This window comes from Carassius gibelio, chromosome B1, assembly GCF_023724105.1.
Source record: "Carassius gibelio isolate Cgi1373 ecotype wild population from Czech Republic chromosome B1, carGib1.2-hapl.c, whole genome shotgun sequence".
NCBI classification, from domain to species: Eukaryota; Metazoa; Chordata; class Actinopteri; order Cypriniformes; family Cyprinidae; genus Carassius; species Carassius gibelio.
In genome coordinates this window covers 34,258,686-34,273,429 of record NC_068396.1, presented here as the reverse complement: position 1 = coordinate 34,273,429, position 14,744 = coordinate 34,258,686, and the positions used below count along the sequence as shown (strand labels likewise).

Sequence of the window (14,744 nt, the reverse complement as noted above, 5' to 3'; positions counted from 1 at the left end):
TAAATTACTACTGTAACATTACAATAGATAATGATATCGTTTATACAGTATTTTGAGTGAGTGTGAGCAATGTGCTGCTTGACTAAGTAAACAAAGTCAAAACTACAATAGCATCTTTACAGATGAAACTGACCTGCACTTGAAACCCTGAACAGAAGTTTCGCTTTTCTGCTCCAGCTGTGCTCTTCCACAGTCCAATTTCGGGGCAAAAAAGTAGTTTGAAGAGGCTGAGTGAAACATTTATTCCAAATGCATGTGTTTGGTACTTACTACCTTATATCTTTACTCTTTCCTTTCATTCTTTTCATGGCTTTGGAAAACTTGTCGAAATGACGTCATATCAGTTTGTTCTTCGATTTCGTTTGAAGTATATTGGGGCCTTGTTTTGTTTTTTGTCGAGGACCATCCCGCTGGACAGTGAGCAGCCAGTGCCCCATTGGTTTGTCTTCTATATTGACAGTGTAAACATCCAATCACAATGCGCAATAGACAGAGCAATTATGTATTTTGTTCTGGCTAAATAAAGATCGCTTCACCCCATCTTCCTTATCGTTTTTTTCCCAAGTTTTCACAGCGCATTATCAAGAACAGGCTTGTTCTGCCTCGAGAGATGCAGGTCAAAGAGGCAGGCAGGAGGAGAAGAGAGTCATTGAATTGGTGAAGTGCTTTATAGGGACTTCTAAACCTTTCCTAGTGTGTGCACGCCATGAGTGTAGAATATGTAAACCCTTTTTAATAAAACATAAATTAGTCCCCTGCGATTTTTTGGCCAAGTCTGTGTTCATAGAGGTTTCCATGAGCCAGTGTGAATAAAGCTAAATTAAAATAATAATAAAAATAATAATAAACACAATATTGTTAGACCTGAGTTTTCTTCTTATCCAAAACAATATGTGATACGAGTGTGATGCATAGGGTAGTAAGGCTACATGCAGAGTCCTACACTACCAGTCAAACATTTTTGAACAGTCCAAAGATCAGCATTTTCTGAAGTAAAAAAACTTTTGTAGCATTATACATTATATGTGCTATTTAAAAGCTTGGAATAAGTATATATATATATTAAAACTTATTTAGCAAGGATGCTTTAAATTATATATTGTTACATGTTACAAAACTGTTTCAGATAAATGCCGGTCTTTTGAACTTTCTATTCATCAAAGAATCCTGAAAAAATATATACTCAGCTGTTTTCAATATTATAATAATAAGAAGACATGATTGTTTGATTAGCAGATCAGCATATTTTAAGGATTTCTGAAGGATCGTGTGACTGGAGTAATCATGGTAAAAATTCAGCTCTGAAACTGCAGGAATAAATTCAATTTTAAAATTCAATTCAAAATTCAAGTAGAAGACTTGAAAATGTTTTCATGTATTTTGGATCAAATAAATACAGGATTAGTGATCATAAGATAATTATTTAAAAAACGTAAAAAAGTCTTACTGTTCAAAAAAGTTTGACTTTTGTCGCAGTCCAGCCCTACCTACAACCATCCTTTGTCTGTCAATGCGCTCATTTTCATCAAACTGAAGTAATATCCAGCTCCAGTCCAGCAGGGGGCGGAAGTGCGTCACATGTTGCTGCGTCTCGCGCAGAGCTCACGACGGAAGTAGTGCGGGTTTTCTTTCTGCTGCTGTGTGATTAACGTATTTCAGGTCGGTTATGTGAATTTACTGCATAATGTACTTTAAGAGATTATGACCGTGTGCTTTATCGTATCTCGCTACTGTGTGTCGGACGATGATTTATGTTTTACAGAGAAGCGAGTTCAATATCATGTTTTAATACTTCAAATCCAGCAGCTAAACGTGTCTTAAATGCGATTTAATATTATGCATCATTGTATAAGCAAAAGTCTCGTTTATAAAATTTTTATGATTTCTTGAGCACTTGTTTTTTAATCTTTGTTATGAAAAGTTTTGCACTTTGAAACGTTTTATTGAATGCTTTTTATGTTTAGATTTGGCTGTTTTATCATTATCCCAGACATTAAGTAGAAAACCATAAGTAAGTTATCATAAATATTCTTTTAACTAATAATTAGTAGTAACTTTATTAACTTGCCCTATGAAGGCAGATTTTACTAAATTATATGAATAATATAAAGAAAGGTTGGTGAGATTGGCACATTAGTTGTCACATTTACAATATTAAGTTAATTATGATAAATAATTTTACTTGACTCCAGTAAACACAGTTTTAGCTTTTAGTTGAGTAAAATAATACCATATATATATATATATATTTAAAAATATAATAAAATTAAGGTAATCTGAAGAAACGTTTTACGTAAATTAGTTTTATCAGTCATTTATGAATGCGTCTTTCAATAATCATGAAGTGTTTGTGTTCAGATTTTGATCATGAAAGCGCAGGTGGATGTGGTCTGCTGTAAATCAGTAGGAACTGATCTGTCCATGCTGGATATTGAGGATTTCATCACAGAAATCTGTCAGCTGAAGAAAGAGGTGGCTTCACTGGAGGCAAAGCTGAGAGAAAGAGGAGACAAACTGAACAGAGAGGTTTGAACAGATCTTCATTTCATCTTTAGCTGCTAATATGGACTGATTGTTGTGTGAATCAATGTCTTATTGTTAATCATACTCTCACTAGATATATTACTGATTGTGTTTGTCAGGATGTGGAGCAGGTTTGGGTGCGTGAGACTGATGGGACAGAAGCTCAGGATTCAGTCTGGAGCGTCAGAGATCAGAGATCCAGAGACACACAGGACTCAGAGCTCAGCCTCACTTTACTCTGTTATACTGACGCTCAGGATCATGAATCCACTGATCAAACCTCTGACTGTAACGCTGGAGAACAGCAGATGCTGCAGACGCCGCTGAAGATGTGCTCCGTCAAACTGGTGGACTGCAGGAACCTGATCGAGAGCAGAGGAGAAGAAACCACCACAGAGAAACAACAACAACACACTGATGAGGAGGAGGAGGAGAATAATGGGGAGGATGATGAAGATTGTACTGAGGATAATGGGGATGATGATGATGAAGAATTCATTCCTCCAGGTTTGTTTCTCCTTTTATGACTTTTAGTTTTTTCATGACACTTGAATGTCATCAGAGACTGCAGGATCAGGTTTATATTGATTGATAGTGTAAATGTTCTGAGATATTTGAGAACATGATGGAAAATATTAGTAGTAGTGATCGACCGATATTGATTTTTTATAACCGATACCGATACCGATTATTTGTATGTTTATGTACCCGATAACAGATATGCAGAACCGATATTTATTTACTGTTATACTTCTGTTTCTGACAATTATTACAACACAAATGAGCTGAAAAAAACATTTTATTTATAACAATCACTCCCTCCTTGCATACAAAAAAAAAAAACATTATATTCATACACAAATAAATAGAGGGGTCTGAGTCCAAAAAATTTAAGCGCACTGTTACTAAGTGTCTTTGTTTTAAAATAAAAGCTTTGATGAGGCAAAAAAAATAAAGCACAAAAATGATTCTAACATATTGGTGGGGGCGGGAGGGCTATTTAGGAGTGCATAGCTATATAGTAGTGTAACTTAATACTCCCAGTTAAGCAGAACTAGGTTTTAGTGTAGAAAACAGAGTCTTTCAGCATTCTGCCCTGTAAGCCTGCTTCCTTCAAAAATTTTATGCAGTGGCCGTGCTTGAGGCTTCCTGATCATCAACCCAGTCAGGTGCTGAGCAATATGAACAAACTTTTATTCCCGAGACTATATAAAGTTAAACAGCACTTGTCAGTTGGCATTTTATGATCTAGATTCAATCTAAGGTTAGATCATGAAATGCCAACTGACAAAGTGCTGTTTGACTATAATTTAATCAACCGCGATCGCGCATGGAGATAATAAATAATTAATTTCCACAAAGCGGTATATGTAGCCTATATGTGCATTAGCGAAATAATTGTTATGTAGTAAATGATAATATAATCTAGGGTGTTTAAACAAGATAATCTTGTCAAAAGTTTCATTCAGTAGCATTGCTTGAGGCTTCCTGATCATCAACCCAGTCAGGTGCTGAGCAATATGAACGAACTTTTTTCCCGAGACTATATAAAGTTAAACAGCACTTGTCAGTTGGCATTTTATGATCTAGATTCAATCTAACGTTAAATCATGAAATGCCAACTGACAAAGTGCTGTTTGACTATAACTTAATCAACCGCAATCGCGCATGGAGATAATAAATAATTAATTTCCACAAAGCGGTATATGTAGCCTATATGTGCATTAGCGAAATAATTGTTATGTAGTAAATGATAATATAATCTAGGGTGTTTAAACAAGATAATCTTGTCAAAAGTTTCATTCAGTGGCCGTGCTTAAGCCTCCAGATCATCCGTCAGTTGCTAAGCAATATGAACAAACTTTCTCTTCTAGACTAATGGTGAGCAAATACAACAGATAGAGAATTAAATTCAACGCTTTTATTTTCAACATGCACTCATTCATGTCTGTTTTATTTAATTCATGTAAAGATACGTCTTTATTGGGGCAGGACATGATGAATTACACTACGTGACTCAATGAGTTCGTCTCAATTGTTTAGAAACAAGCTGCATAAATTAACTATATCAGGAATTTATGTCTCAGATCTCATTTGTGCATGTCTGTTATGTTAAATAAAGTTGATTAATTAAAGCAAACCGAGTAGAACATATATTTACCAATGCACTGAGTTGTTGTTGACTGATCTCCTCAGACGCCCGGGCTGCAATGGCGGAAATCTCAAAACGGCCACAAGATGGCGCCGTAAATCGGCGAATCCGATATTACAAAACCGATACCCGATTATGGGAAAATGCTTAAATATCGGGAAAAATATCGGTAAACAGATACATCGGTCGATCACTAATTAGTAGTGCTGAAAAATGTACAGGTTCTTTTTTATTTGTTTTTTTATTGTGGGATTAAAAATGTGCTCTTTTAAGAGCTCCAGGTTTTCTGTGCTTGTTTGTAAAGCTGCTGGATATGGCCAAATATCACTCTATAATTGTTTTGCATATGGTTTCTGCAGGGTCTTAAAACTTATTAAAGTTGATACATCAATTTAGAAAAAAATAAGGCCCTTAATATTGCAACTAAATTTATTTAAAAAATGGCTATCCCTGTACAGCCGTGAACACCGGTTCCTTCAACTTGGCTGAGCTTTCAATGTTGTTATGAGAAAGGATGATGCTGATTGGTTGGTTCTTGTCACATGACCCAGTGCACCTGCAGCATTCTGAAAAGTTGAAATGTCGCACCGCACTTCTACATTTTAAATAACAAACTTGAGCGCACAGAAGAAATGATATGTGACCGGCCCCTTAGTCTGAGCTGAAGCCTGATCTGGCACTTAAAAGAGCAAATATCAAGAACAGATTTCAAATGTTGTGCTACGAGGCAGAAGGTGAGTGCGTCATCTGTCTGGGCGGCACTCAGAGCCGCCCGCTCACTGAGACGAATGCTTTGGCATTCACTGAAGGCATTCGAGTCTGGCCTTGCTTGTGGATCACTTCCTAATAAAGGCATTCCCTCCTCTCCTACTCTCAGGTTCCTCCCCTCCAGTTGGGTTTTAATTACAGAAGAGGAAGTTACTCACTCTAGTTCGCTCATGCTGTGGAAACAATACCTCTAGTGGCTTTTTTGGTCGCTACTGCCTTGTTCCAAAGAAAGATGGTGGGCTCACATCTCTTCTAGACCCCAGACATCTGAATTGCTCACTTATGAGATGGTGGTTCAGATGTTAAATTTGAAATGCATCCTCGTGCAGATTTGCCCCTAGGACTGGTTTCTAAAGGTGAATCTGAAAGATGCTTATTTTCTCATCTATATAGCTTCCATCACAGACCGTTCTTGAGATTCAAATTAGGTGCCTATGGTTATGCAGTTCTTCCATGCGGACTGTCTCTGGCCCTGCGCACTTCTACGAAGTGCATAGATGCAGCTCTTTCCTCTCTGAGACAGATGGGAATCTGCATATTGAATTGCCTTGATGATTGGTTGTTTCTATCCCGATCAGAATAAGAATTGGCAGCTCACAGAGAGCTGTTGCTCAGCCACTTAGAGCACTTCCACTGAAGAATTATCTGTTACCCAGCCAGCAGGCTGTCTTTCTGGGAACAACTTTGGACTGGCTTATGCAGGAAGGATCCCTGACTATTCAGCAATTAGCGGTATATCTCAAACCGGGAATGATATATCCCTTCAAGGTTTCTCCGAGGTTACTCTGCCTTATGGTGGCCGGTGCCTCTGTATTACCTCTAGGCCTGATCCACATGCTGCCTCTTATTTTGGCCTGTGTTTCATCCCATGCCTGGTGACTAGGATAATTTTGCGTCAGGGTAAACCACTGCTGTGTTAGAGCTGTTGCCCCTGGACGACCTCTCGCCTGTTTGAAACAGGGATGCGGTTAGGACTGACCTTCAGAAGGCAGGTGGTTACAACAGATGCCTATAACTGGGTTGGGGTTGCCGGTTGGAGGGCGATCTGGCATTCGGCTCCTGCTCAGCCCCAAAAAGCAACGCCAGTATATCAACTGCATAGAAATGTTGCTGGTTTCCTTAGACCTGAAAGCAGTCTTACCAGCCTTAAAGGGGCACCACATCTTAAGCCCCGCAACAGCAAAGATACACTATCGCATTCATTTTGATCAAGAGCTGGCGATCTCTGGCGATTTGACAAAGTTAAGAATCCTACCACTTTATTCAAATGAAGAGCAACTTTTGGAAGCATCAGCCAATAGGAAAGAAGATAGTAGAGCTCATGTGATTTTCTCCTCTCAGCTGTAGATAAATAAATGCAATGGAGGAAGGTAGGTTCTGTTTCTCATTTATTTTGTTTGCATGTATTTAATTTAGATTTAGATTAAATTTAGTATTTTGCCTAAAAAATGTATGTACTTAGCAGCAAGAAACCTTAGAAACACCCAATAGTTACCTCATCGCCAGCCCCTCATGACATGCAGTGACATGACATGCAGTGACAAAAGTCGCTGCTAGGGCGAACAGGGCTTAAGGTCGGTCAGACAGCATGACGGTGGTGGCCTACATCAATCACCAAGGTGGTCTCAGGTCACACACTCTGTACAGGATGGCTAGTCACCTCCTCTTTTGGGCACAGAAAGAACTCCTCTCGTTAAGGGTGGTTCATGTGCCAGGCAGATTGAACCTTTTTGCATGTATGCTGTCCAGAGGCAAGGCAGCCTCAGAATAGGCCATGCATCCTCAAATGGTTCAAAAATCTGGTCAATCTTCGAAGGGCAGAGGTTGACTTCTTCTCCTCAGAAGACAACTCTCACTGCTCATCATAATTTTCAGTACAGTGAGAGGCTCTGGCCCACAACTGGCCGGTGCTCATCTGTACACTTTTTCCCCAGTCGCCCTGATTGCTCAGGTCGTCAGGCGAGAGTATCAAGTGCTCTCTCCTCCTAGTGGCTCCACTCTGGAAGTACCAGGCCTGCTTCCCAAAGCTAGTGCAGCTCTCAACAGGAGCCCCATGGCCCATTCTACTGAGGAGGGTCCTTCTCTCGTACGCAAAAGGCATGATTTGGCATCCCCGGCCAGAGTTGTGGAGCCATGTATGGTGCCCCAATGGGAGCTTAATCAGCAATGCCCTAAAAGAGTTGCTCTACCACAAAGGACTGCTGGTTCCCTTATCTCAGGAAACGAGGGTTACATCAGTAACCGGAGCGTTTCTGTGCAAATGGTTGGAAGATAAGGAGATGGAAACATGACTAATGGCCATGAGGCATACTGTTAGAAGGTGATCAGATTCAGATTAGAAGTGTTTACTGTAGGTTAGTTAACCACTCAGAACTAATAGGTTTACAGAGTTGTATGTGCTCACAGGTCTTCCCATTATAACAGGAAAAATGTTCATCACATAATCCACATTTTGTTTGTCCACGTATACTGTTTCAGGAATGACAAATGTAAGCCTAAAAAATTAAGTCATTGCTATAATTGACAGTGATGAATATTGTTGCAGTGGACATAAATTAACTACCTAACAAGCCAATGATTAATAAATATTTAATGTAGGGCTGATCCGAATACCAGTCTTTGAGCTTTGAATCTTTGGTAGTTATCAACACCGAATATTCAAAGCAGCGGAGGGAGGTGCTGACCATATTATTCTCTCTAATAAAGGCAGGATTCTCTGTGTGTCAGTCTGTTTGCATTTATATTGTGTTGAGAACCATTCATCCAGTTGAATTTTCGTTCAATATGGACAAGCGACACGTTCAGAATGAATAAACTTTTAATAACTACAGAACAGCGCGAGCCAATAGCGGCGTGCCTCATGTGGGCAGGGCTTATATGCTCCGAGAACAGACACTGCACTAGTGATAAAAAAAAAAAAACACGCAGGTCTGTTAAGAACAATACTTTTAATATAGACAAATTATTATTAGGCTTGGCTACTGTACGTTTTTTTTATATATATATATATATATGACTGCCGTATTCGCAAGTATTTTCCAAGCAAATTAAGTGCAAGTTTTTATCATGTGTAAAATTACTGATTAACATGGCGGATAAATGCTGCTCGTTTTTTTTACACCAACAATAAACTATAGGCAAACTACTTACAGAATTCACAAAGCAAATCCAAATTCATTATCTGCACTGATTTGCACATCTTCTCAGTTAACAACGGCTCTGTGTAGTAACAGCTTCTCTGTGTGAAATCACGCACCTGATGGAATTTACTGCTGATTAGAGAACCGGCTTTACTGAGGAGATGTTAAAATTAATTATTGGCCGATATTTATCGTGCACCCCTACAAATGCGTCAGTCCTTGCCTTGGTAATGCAAGTGTTATATAAGCAGCGATATGGACGATATAGCAGAATCATAATAATTATTAATAAATTGCAAAAAGAATGTAAGAGCATTATGCAGACTAACTTTAATCAAGTATATTTTAAAGTTGTTTAATTAAAGTTTTGTTCCTTTCAGATGTCAATGGTGGCTCATCTTCTGATGGAGATGAAGAAACAGTCTCAACTTCAAAAGAGCAGCTGCAGACCAAGAGTTTCTCCTGCAGCACCTGTGGAAAATCACTGAGTTCAGAGGGTCATTTAGCAAGACACGAGAGAACACACACAGAACCAAAACAGAAAGATTACAACTGTAAGATATGCAACATCAGCTTTCCTACCGTAGAAGAGAGGAAACTTCATTTAAAAGAGCACAGCGGGAAGAAGGAGTTTCACTGCAAACAGTGCGGGAAATTGTTTTTAATTTTTTCTAAACTACTAGTTCACATGAATACACACCGTGAAAAGTCTTTCCACTGCAGCGAATGCGACAAGTATTACAGCACCAAATTAAGTCTTGATGCTCATAAGCGAATCCACACGGGAGAAAGACCATACAAGTGTCCTCACTGCAAGAAGACCTACAACCACATATCACATCTGAGGACACATGTGCGTTTGCACACCAATGAGAGACCGTTTCAGTGCAGTGAATGCGAGAAAGCCTTCACAAACTCAAGCTCTTTAAAGTCACACCAGAAAATCCATTCTGACGAGAAACCGTTTCAGTGCAAACACTGCAACAAAGGATTCCGTCAAAGATCATATCTGAATCTTCACGAGAGGATTCACACCGGAGAGAAACCGTATCTGTGCTCCTACTGCGGGAAGAGCTTTTCAAATTCTACTCATTTTAAAGAACATCAGAGAATCCACACTGGAGAAAAACCATTTCAATGCAGTGTTTGTGGCAAGAGTTTCCGAAGGGGTGTTGCTTTACAGATGCACACAATAATTCATAGCGGTGAAAGACCATTTAAATGCTTACAGTGTGAAAAGACGTTTGCTCGATCTGACGTCCTTAAGGTCCATCAGCGAGTTCATACAGGAGAGAAACCTTACTCCTGCCCCATCTGCGGCGAGAGATTCGCTTATTTAGGTAGTTTTCAGACCCACCAGAACAAACACGCTAAAGAACAAACTGCTCCAGAATCATCAGAGTGACTTTCATGTCTTGGTCTGTCAGTAAAGGCTTTATTTTGGCAGTTGCTTTCATCATTCATGCCAAGTGATATATGACAGTAACATCATACAAATGATGATTTAAATGTAAAACATGAACCATATATTATACAACAGCTGAACTGGATTTCTGAGCAGTGTTTAGTCCAGGATCACTGAGTGATTTCACTCTTCGTACAGTAGGCTATTCCACACCAGAGAGTGAGTCGCGTTATTTGTCATTTTATTTTATTTTTTCATTTACTTTGGAAATATTTTCATTTATGGAGCCAAGAGCATGAACTATTGGTTACAAACTGATCACTCAACATTAACAGTTAATAAAAGAATTAAATAACTCCAACAATTATTATGTACATTACATTTTCTACTCACAGTTGTCCTGATGTGCAGAATATCAGTGTGGATGCCACAGAAGGAGTTCAGGAGTTCACTGGAGAGATTTGCTTTATTAAAGCCCCCAAGAAAGATTAGAACAAAGTCAGGGTGGTGTTGTTCTGTCTTGCAGTTAATGATTAGAGTTTCTAGATATGAATAGCACATCTTATTTAACACTGTTACATCTGTACTCCAACTTTCGTTGATGTGAAAGCATGTCTTGCTGCCTCACGATTTCCCCGTTGATTCTGGGAACAGCTGAAAGCCCAGCAGATGGAGTGCGCTGTCTGGAATGGTGTCGTTTAGCGAAGTTTCCATAAAACACAGGGCAGCAGAGTGTGAGAAATCCTTATTTGTCTGGGACAACAGGAGTTTGTCCGTTTTGTTGGGTAGAGAGCGGAGATTTGCCAGATGGATGCCAGGCGACAGCATTCAAAATCACGAGTGCGCCAGCTCTTTTTCCCCATCTTCACGTCCTGAAGTGTGTGATCAACACAGCTGCTCCACCGTCAATAATGTCCAGCAGAACATCAGAATAGTTGAAAAATATATTGGGAGATGTGTGGTGCTGAATGTCCAGCAATTTGTCCCTGGTGAGAAACTGATTGCAGGAATATAACTAAAGACAGGACAAACGAACAAAAACAGAGCACATCAATCCTGTATCAGCGCCAGCAATGAAAAATATGAACATTAAGCTATTTTTTTTTCTTCATTTTGATGCACAGATAAGAAAATTTTAGGCTGCTACTTATAACCGATAATTCTTTAAATATGAAAGCCGATAACTAATATGTTGGCCGATAAGTCTAAATCCACATTTTAACATTATTTGAGAGCTTGGTTACCAAAAAGATATCTGCATTAAACAGTTCAACATAAATCAAACATAAAGCAGCTTTACAGATAAATAAAATAATGCTTATTTAATGGAAACAAGTAACTGGACAACATTGTGTAAAAAAAAATAATAATAAGGCGATAAGATGGAGTGTGTTAAAAGAAGTCTAGTATGTAAGGACTATTGCCAGAGATATTGTCAAAATCATTAAATATTGTCATTATTAAGAGTTTGGCATTTCCAATTAATGTAGACCTATAAATGCACACGTGAACTCGAACTAGGTCCACTGTGGATGTGATCTTCCTTTAACAACACGCTAAAATATGGGCGAACAAAGATTCTGTTACATTATTTTACATTAACTAATGATTTCATTATATGATACACTTGCCCTGCAGATGTTGCAGTTCACTGTATTTTCCATTTCGAAGTGTTTCCAATAATATTTCAAGCATTTAAAAACAATCATGGTGAAAAGTGCGCATCTGAAGCATCTATGCAGGAAATAATGCATTAAATACAGGGTCTAAGATATCAGCCACATTATTTTATCGGTTTGTGACATTAATGTGATAAAAAAAATTTCCCCCGTATACACTTTTTATGTACTGAATATCTTACTTAAAATATAAAAAAATGGGCTTAATCATAGAACAGCAAAATATCATCTCATAGAAAGGTAAATGCTGTCAGGATAATGGTCAATAGAAGAGTAAACATAGAATGAGACTCCACATAACAATCAAAAAGAACAATTTTGTGTTCAAGCTGACCATAACTACTGAAGACAGGCAAACAATGGTCATTTCCCAGTTTAAAAACCTCTAAATAAGCCTTTAAATGGCCTAGAATCGATCTGAGAGATAAAAAAAAAATGTCCAGACAATAAAAGTGTGGCTTGTTTACGGACCCCTGTGCGCGTTTCTCAATACAAAGTACACTGATTTTGGACAGCATCCTCGGTAGTTCAGACTTTGTGCATTAGACTCGGGAGTGTGATGTCCGCGATGACGCAAATCTGGTAAATCTGCAAACATTAACTTACTTGATAACTTCAGTCAGCTGACCATGGCTACTGCAATTTTTCTCTCTGTATATTTACAATAAAATGAAGTGGGATATCAAATACCACAGGAAATGTGTATATACAGTCATTACAATAAAACTAAATATTATATAAATGTGCCTTTTTTATTTTCATTTTAACATATAGATAAATTGAATAGAGACCAAAGATAACCTGTTAGATTTACCCAAAACGAATTATACGTTATGTTTAACAACTAAAGAGACATCACAGCCAGCGGCACACATCAGAAGGTCTAGCCGAGGTGAGGCTGCTCTCGGCGGATACATGAGGACTGAGCTCCCGCTGATCGCGTGGAGCTGACCGTCTCTGAGATCGGCGATGTCTTTATAAATCAACCATAGATTTGAGTTTTAAACAACTACATTCTCGCCTGAAATACTTAAAAAATTACACTTCAAGACACAATAACAGTAATATTTTGAAAATGATCTGAATAAATGGTGGTTGAACCCAACCAATGCTGCGTGAACTCAACCAATCAGCATGCTTAGCGCCCAAGTCCCGCCCCAGAAAGTTCTGGAACTTTGAAAAAGTATTACCTCGCTAGCAGGGACTTTTTGAGGGGCATTTTTTTAACCAAGACTTTATTTAGTTCCTGGTTCCTGCAGTGGAAACACACCGAGTACCAAGCCAAAGTTCCTAGTTCCTGGGTAAAGTTCCTGCGGTGGAAACGCCTGCAATTGACACCCTTCACAAGGAGGGTAAGCCACAAACATTGCAAGAAAAGCTGGCTGTTTTGTCTCCTCTGGTCCAACATGTTAGGTCAGGCCACACCTGCTCCACCACCATCACACTTAACACCGGCATACCACAGGGCTGTGTGCTGAGCCCATTCCTCTACTCCCTCTACACCCACGACTACAAGCCTGTGCATGGATCCAACTCCAACTCCATTAAGTTTACAGATGACACCACGGTGATTGGACTCATCAGGAACAACGATGAGACTGCCTACAGGGAAGAGGTACATCACCTGGCCACATGGTGCGCTGACATAACCTGCTCCTTAACACCAGCAAGACAAAGGAGCTCATTGTGGACTTCAGGAAGAAAAAAGGAAGCACACATGACCCCATCCACATTAACAGGATGGTTGTTGAACGTTTCTCCAGCTTCAAGTTGCTGGGAACCACCATCTCTAAGGACCTGTCATGGACTACAAACACCTCCAGGCTGGTCAAGAAGGCTCACCAGCGGTTCTTCATCCTCAAGACACTGAAGAAGAACCAGCTGTCTTCAGCCATCCTGGTGAACTTTTACTGGTGTGCGATTGAGAGCATCCTGTCCAGTTGCATCACAGTCTGGTATGGGAACTGCTCAGCTGCGAACCGCAAGTCACTGAAGAGGGTGGTGTAAACTGCCCAACGCATCACAGGCACACCACTTCCTGCTATTGAGGACATCCAGAGGAAATGCTGTCTACGTCGAGTTTGCATAATTCTCAAGGACTCCTCTCACCCTGACCATAGACTGTTTAACCTCCTGCCTTCCGGGAGGCGCTTAAAGAGCCTCCGGACAAGCACCACAAGATTCAGGAACACATTTTCCCCACAGCTGTCTCCTTCCTGAACTCTGCCCTTCTAACTTCTAAAGAACACACTTCATGTGTAACACTGTAATTTACACATTTTGCGTCAATGCTGAATAAAATTGTGTAGAAAAGAATAACCTGTTACACATATGTATGTGTAGTTTAGAGATTAAAACTACTTTGTTTACACACATTATTTAACACAATATGTGTAGACCGATGTGTTTAACACTTTATGCGTAGATATTAAAGACGTCCGTTATTTAAATTAGCTAGTGTGATGTAAGGCTCTTTATTAACAAAAGCAATGTTTCCTGCACCTGTCTTTTTAATACTGCGGGCACATTTTGTGAAATGTTGTGTCCATAAATTTAGCTGAAGCACATTAGTCACGTAACTTTACCTTACAGTAAATCAATCAGCTTTCTGTTGGTTAGCGCGGCGAAAACGCATTGAAAACTGTTTTCAAATAGACAATCTTTTCCCACTTTCACTCAAACTTCCCAAGAGTGAAGAGAACTTTACAAATGACTGAATTTAACACGCGGGATATCGCCCAGCATGGTTAATTAATGTGACCGCACTTTTAGACTCTGTATTTTACTCTGTTTTTGTCAATAAATAAATGGTGCTAGCAATGCTATTTATTCATTCTGTCTAAAGTATTTAAAAGTTGCTGAAATGATTGGTAATATGTTATAAGTGCTGAGCAACTGGTGCAGACCAGGTAAGTTAATGTTAACTTACAATCTAAACGGTTAACGGAAATCTGAAAGGAAATGTTGAGTTCATGGGTGGAACAAAAATATGGCAGGACTTTTACTTTCTGACCCCTGGACTTAACACCTCTGTCTGTAATATATCTGCTTGTTTTACACTTGTTGGCCACCAGGTG

At 39.2% G+C, this 14,744-nt stretch overlaps 1 protein-coding gene across 4 annotated transcripts in view; it reads left to right on the top strand.

Moving 5' to 3' along the window:
* The window catches only part of LOC127949499 (zinc finger protein 664-like), a 43,509-nt gene extending 29,022 nt beyond the window's left edge, over nucleotides 1-14,487 (top strand). For 2 of the 4 annotated variants that reach the window (XM_052546876.1, XM_052546875.1), the window contains exons 2-3: nucleotides 2,359-3,030; nucleotides 8,964-14,487. In XM_052546876.1, coding sequence (XP_052402836.1) covers nucleotides 2,832-3,030; nucleotides 8,964-9,988 — 1,224 coding nt within the window. In that variant the 5' untranslated portion in view covers nucleotides 2,359-2,831 and the 3' untranslated portion in view covers nucleotides 9,989-14,487. Of the gene's footprint in view, nucleotides 1-1,561; nucleotides 1,660-2,358; nucleotides 3,031-8,963 lie in introns of those variants that run through there. The other 2 variants (XM_052546874.1, XM_052546873.1) reach the window with 2 other exon arrangements.
* The last annotated feature ends 257 nt before the right edge of the window (nucleotides 14,488-14,744 follow it).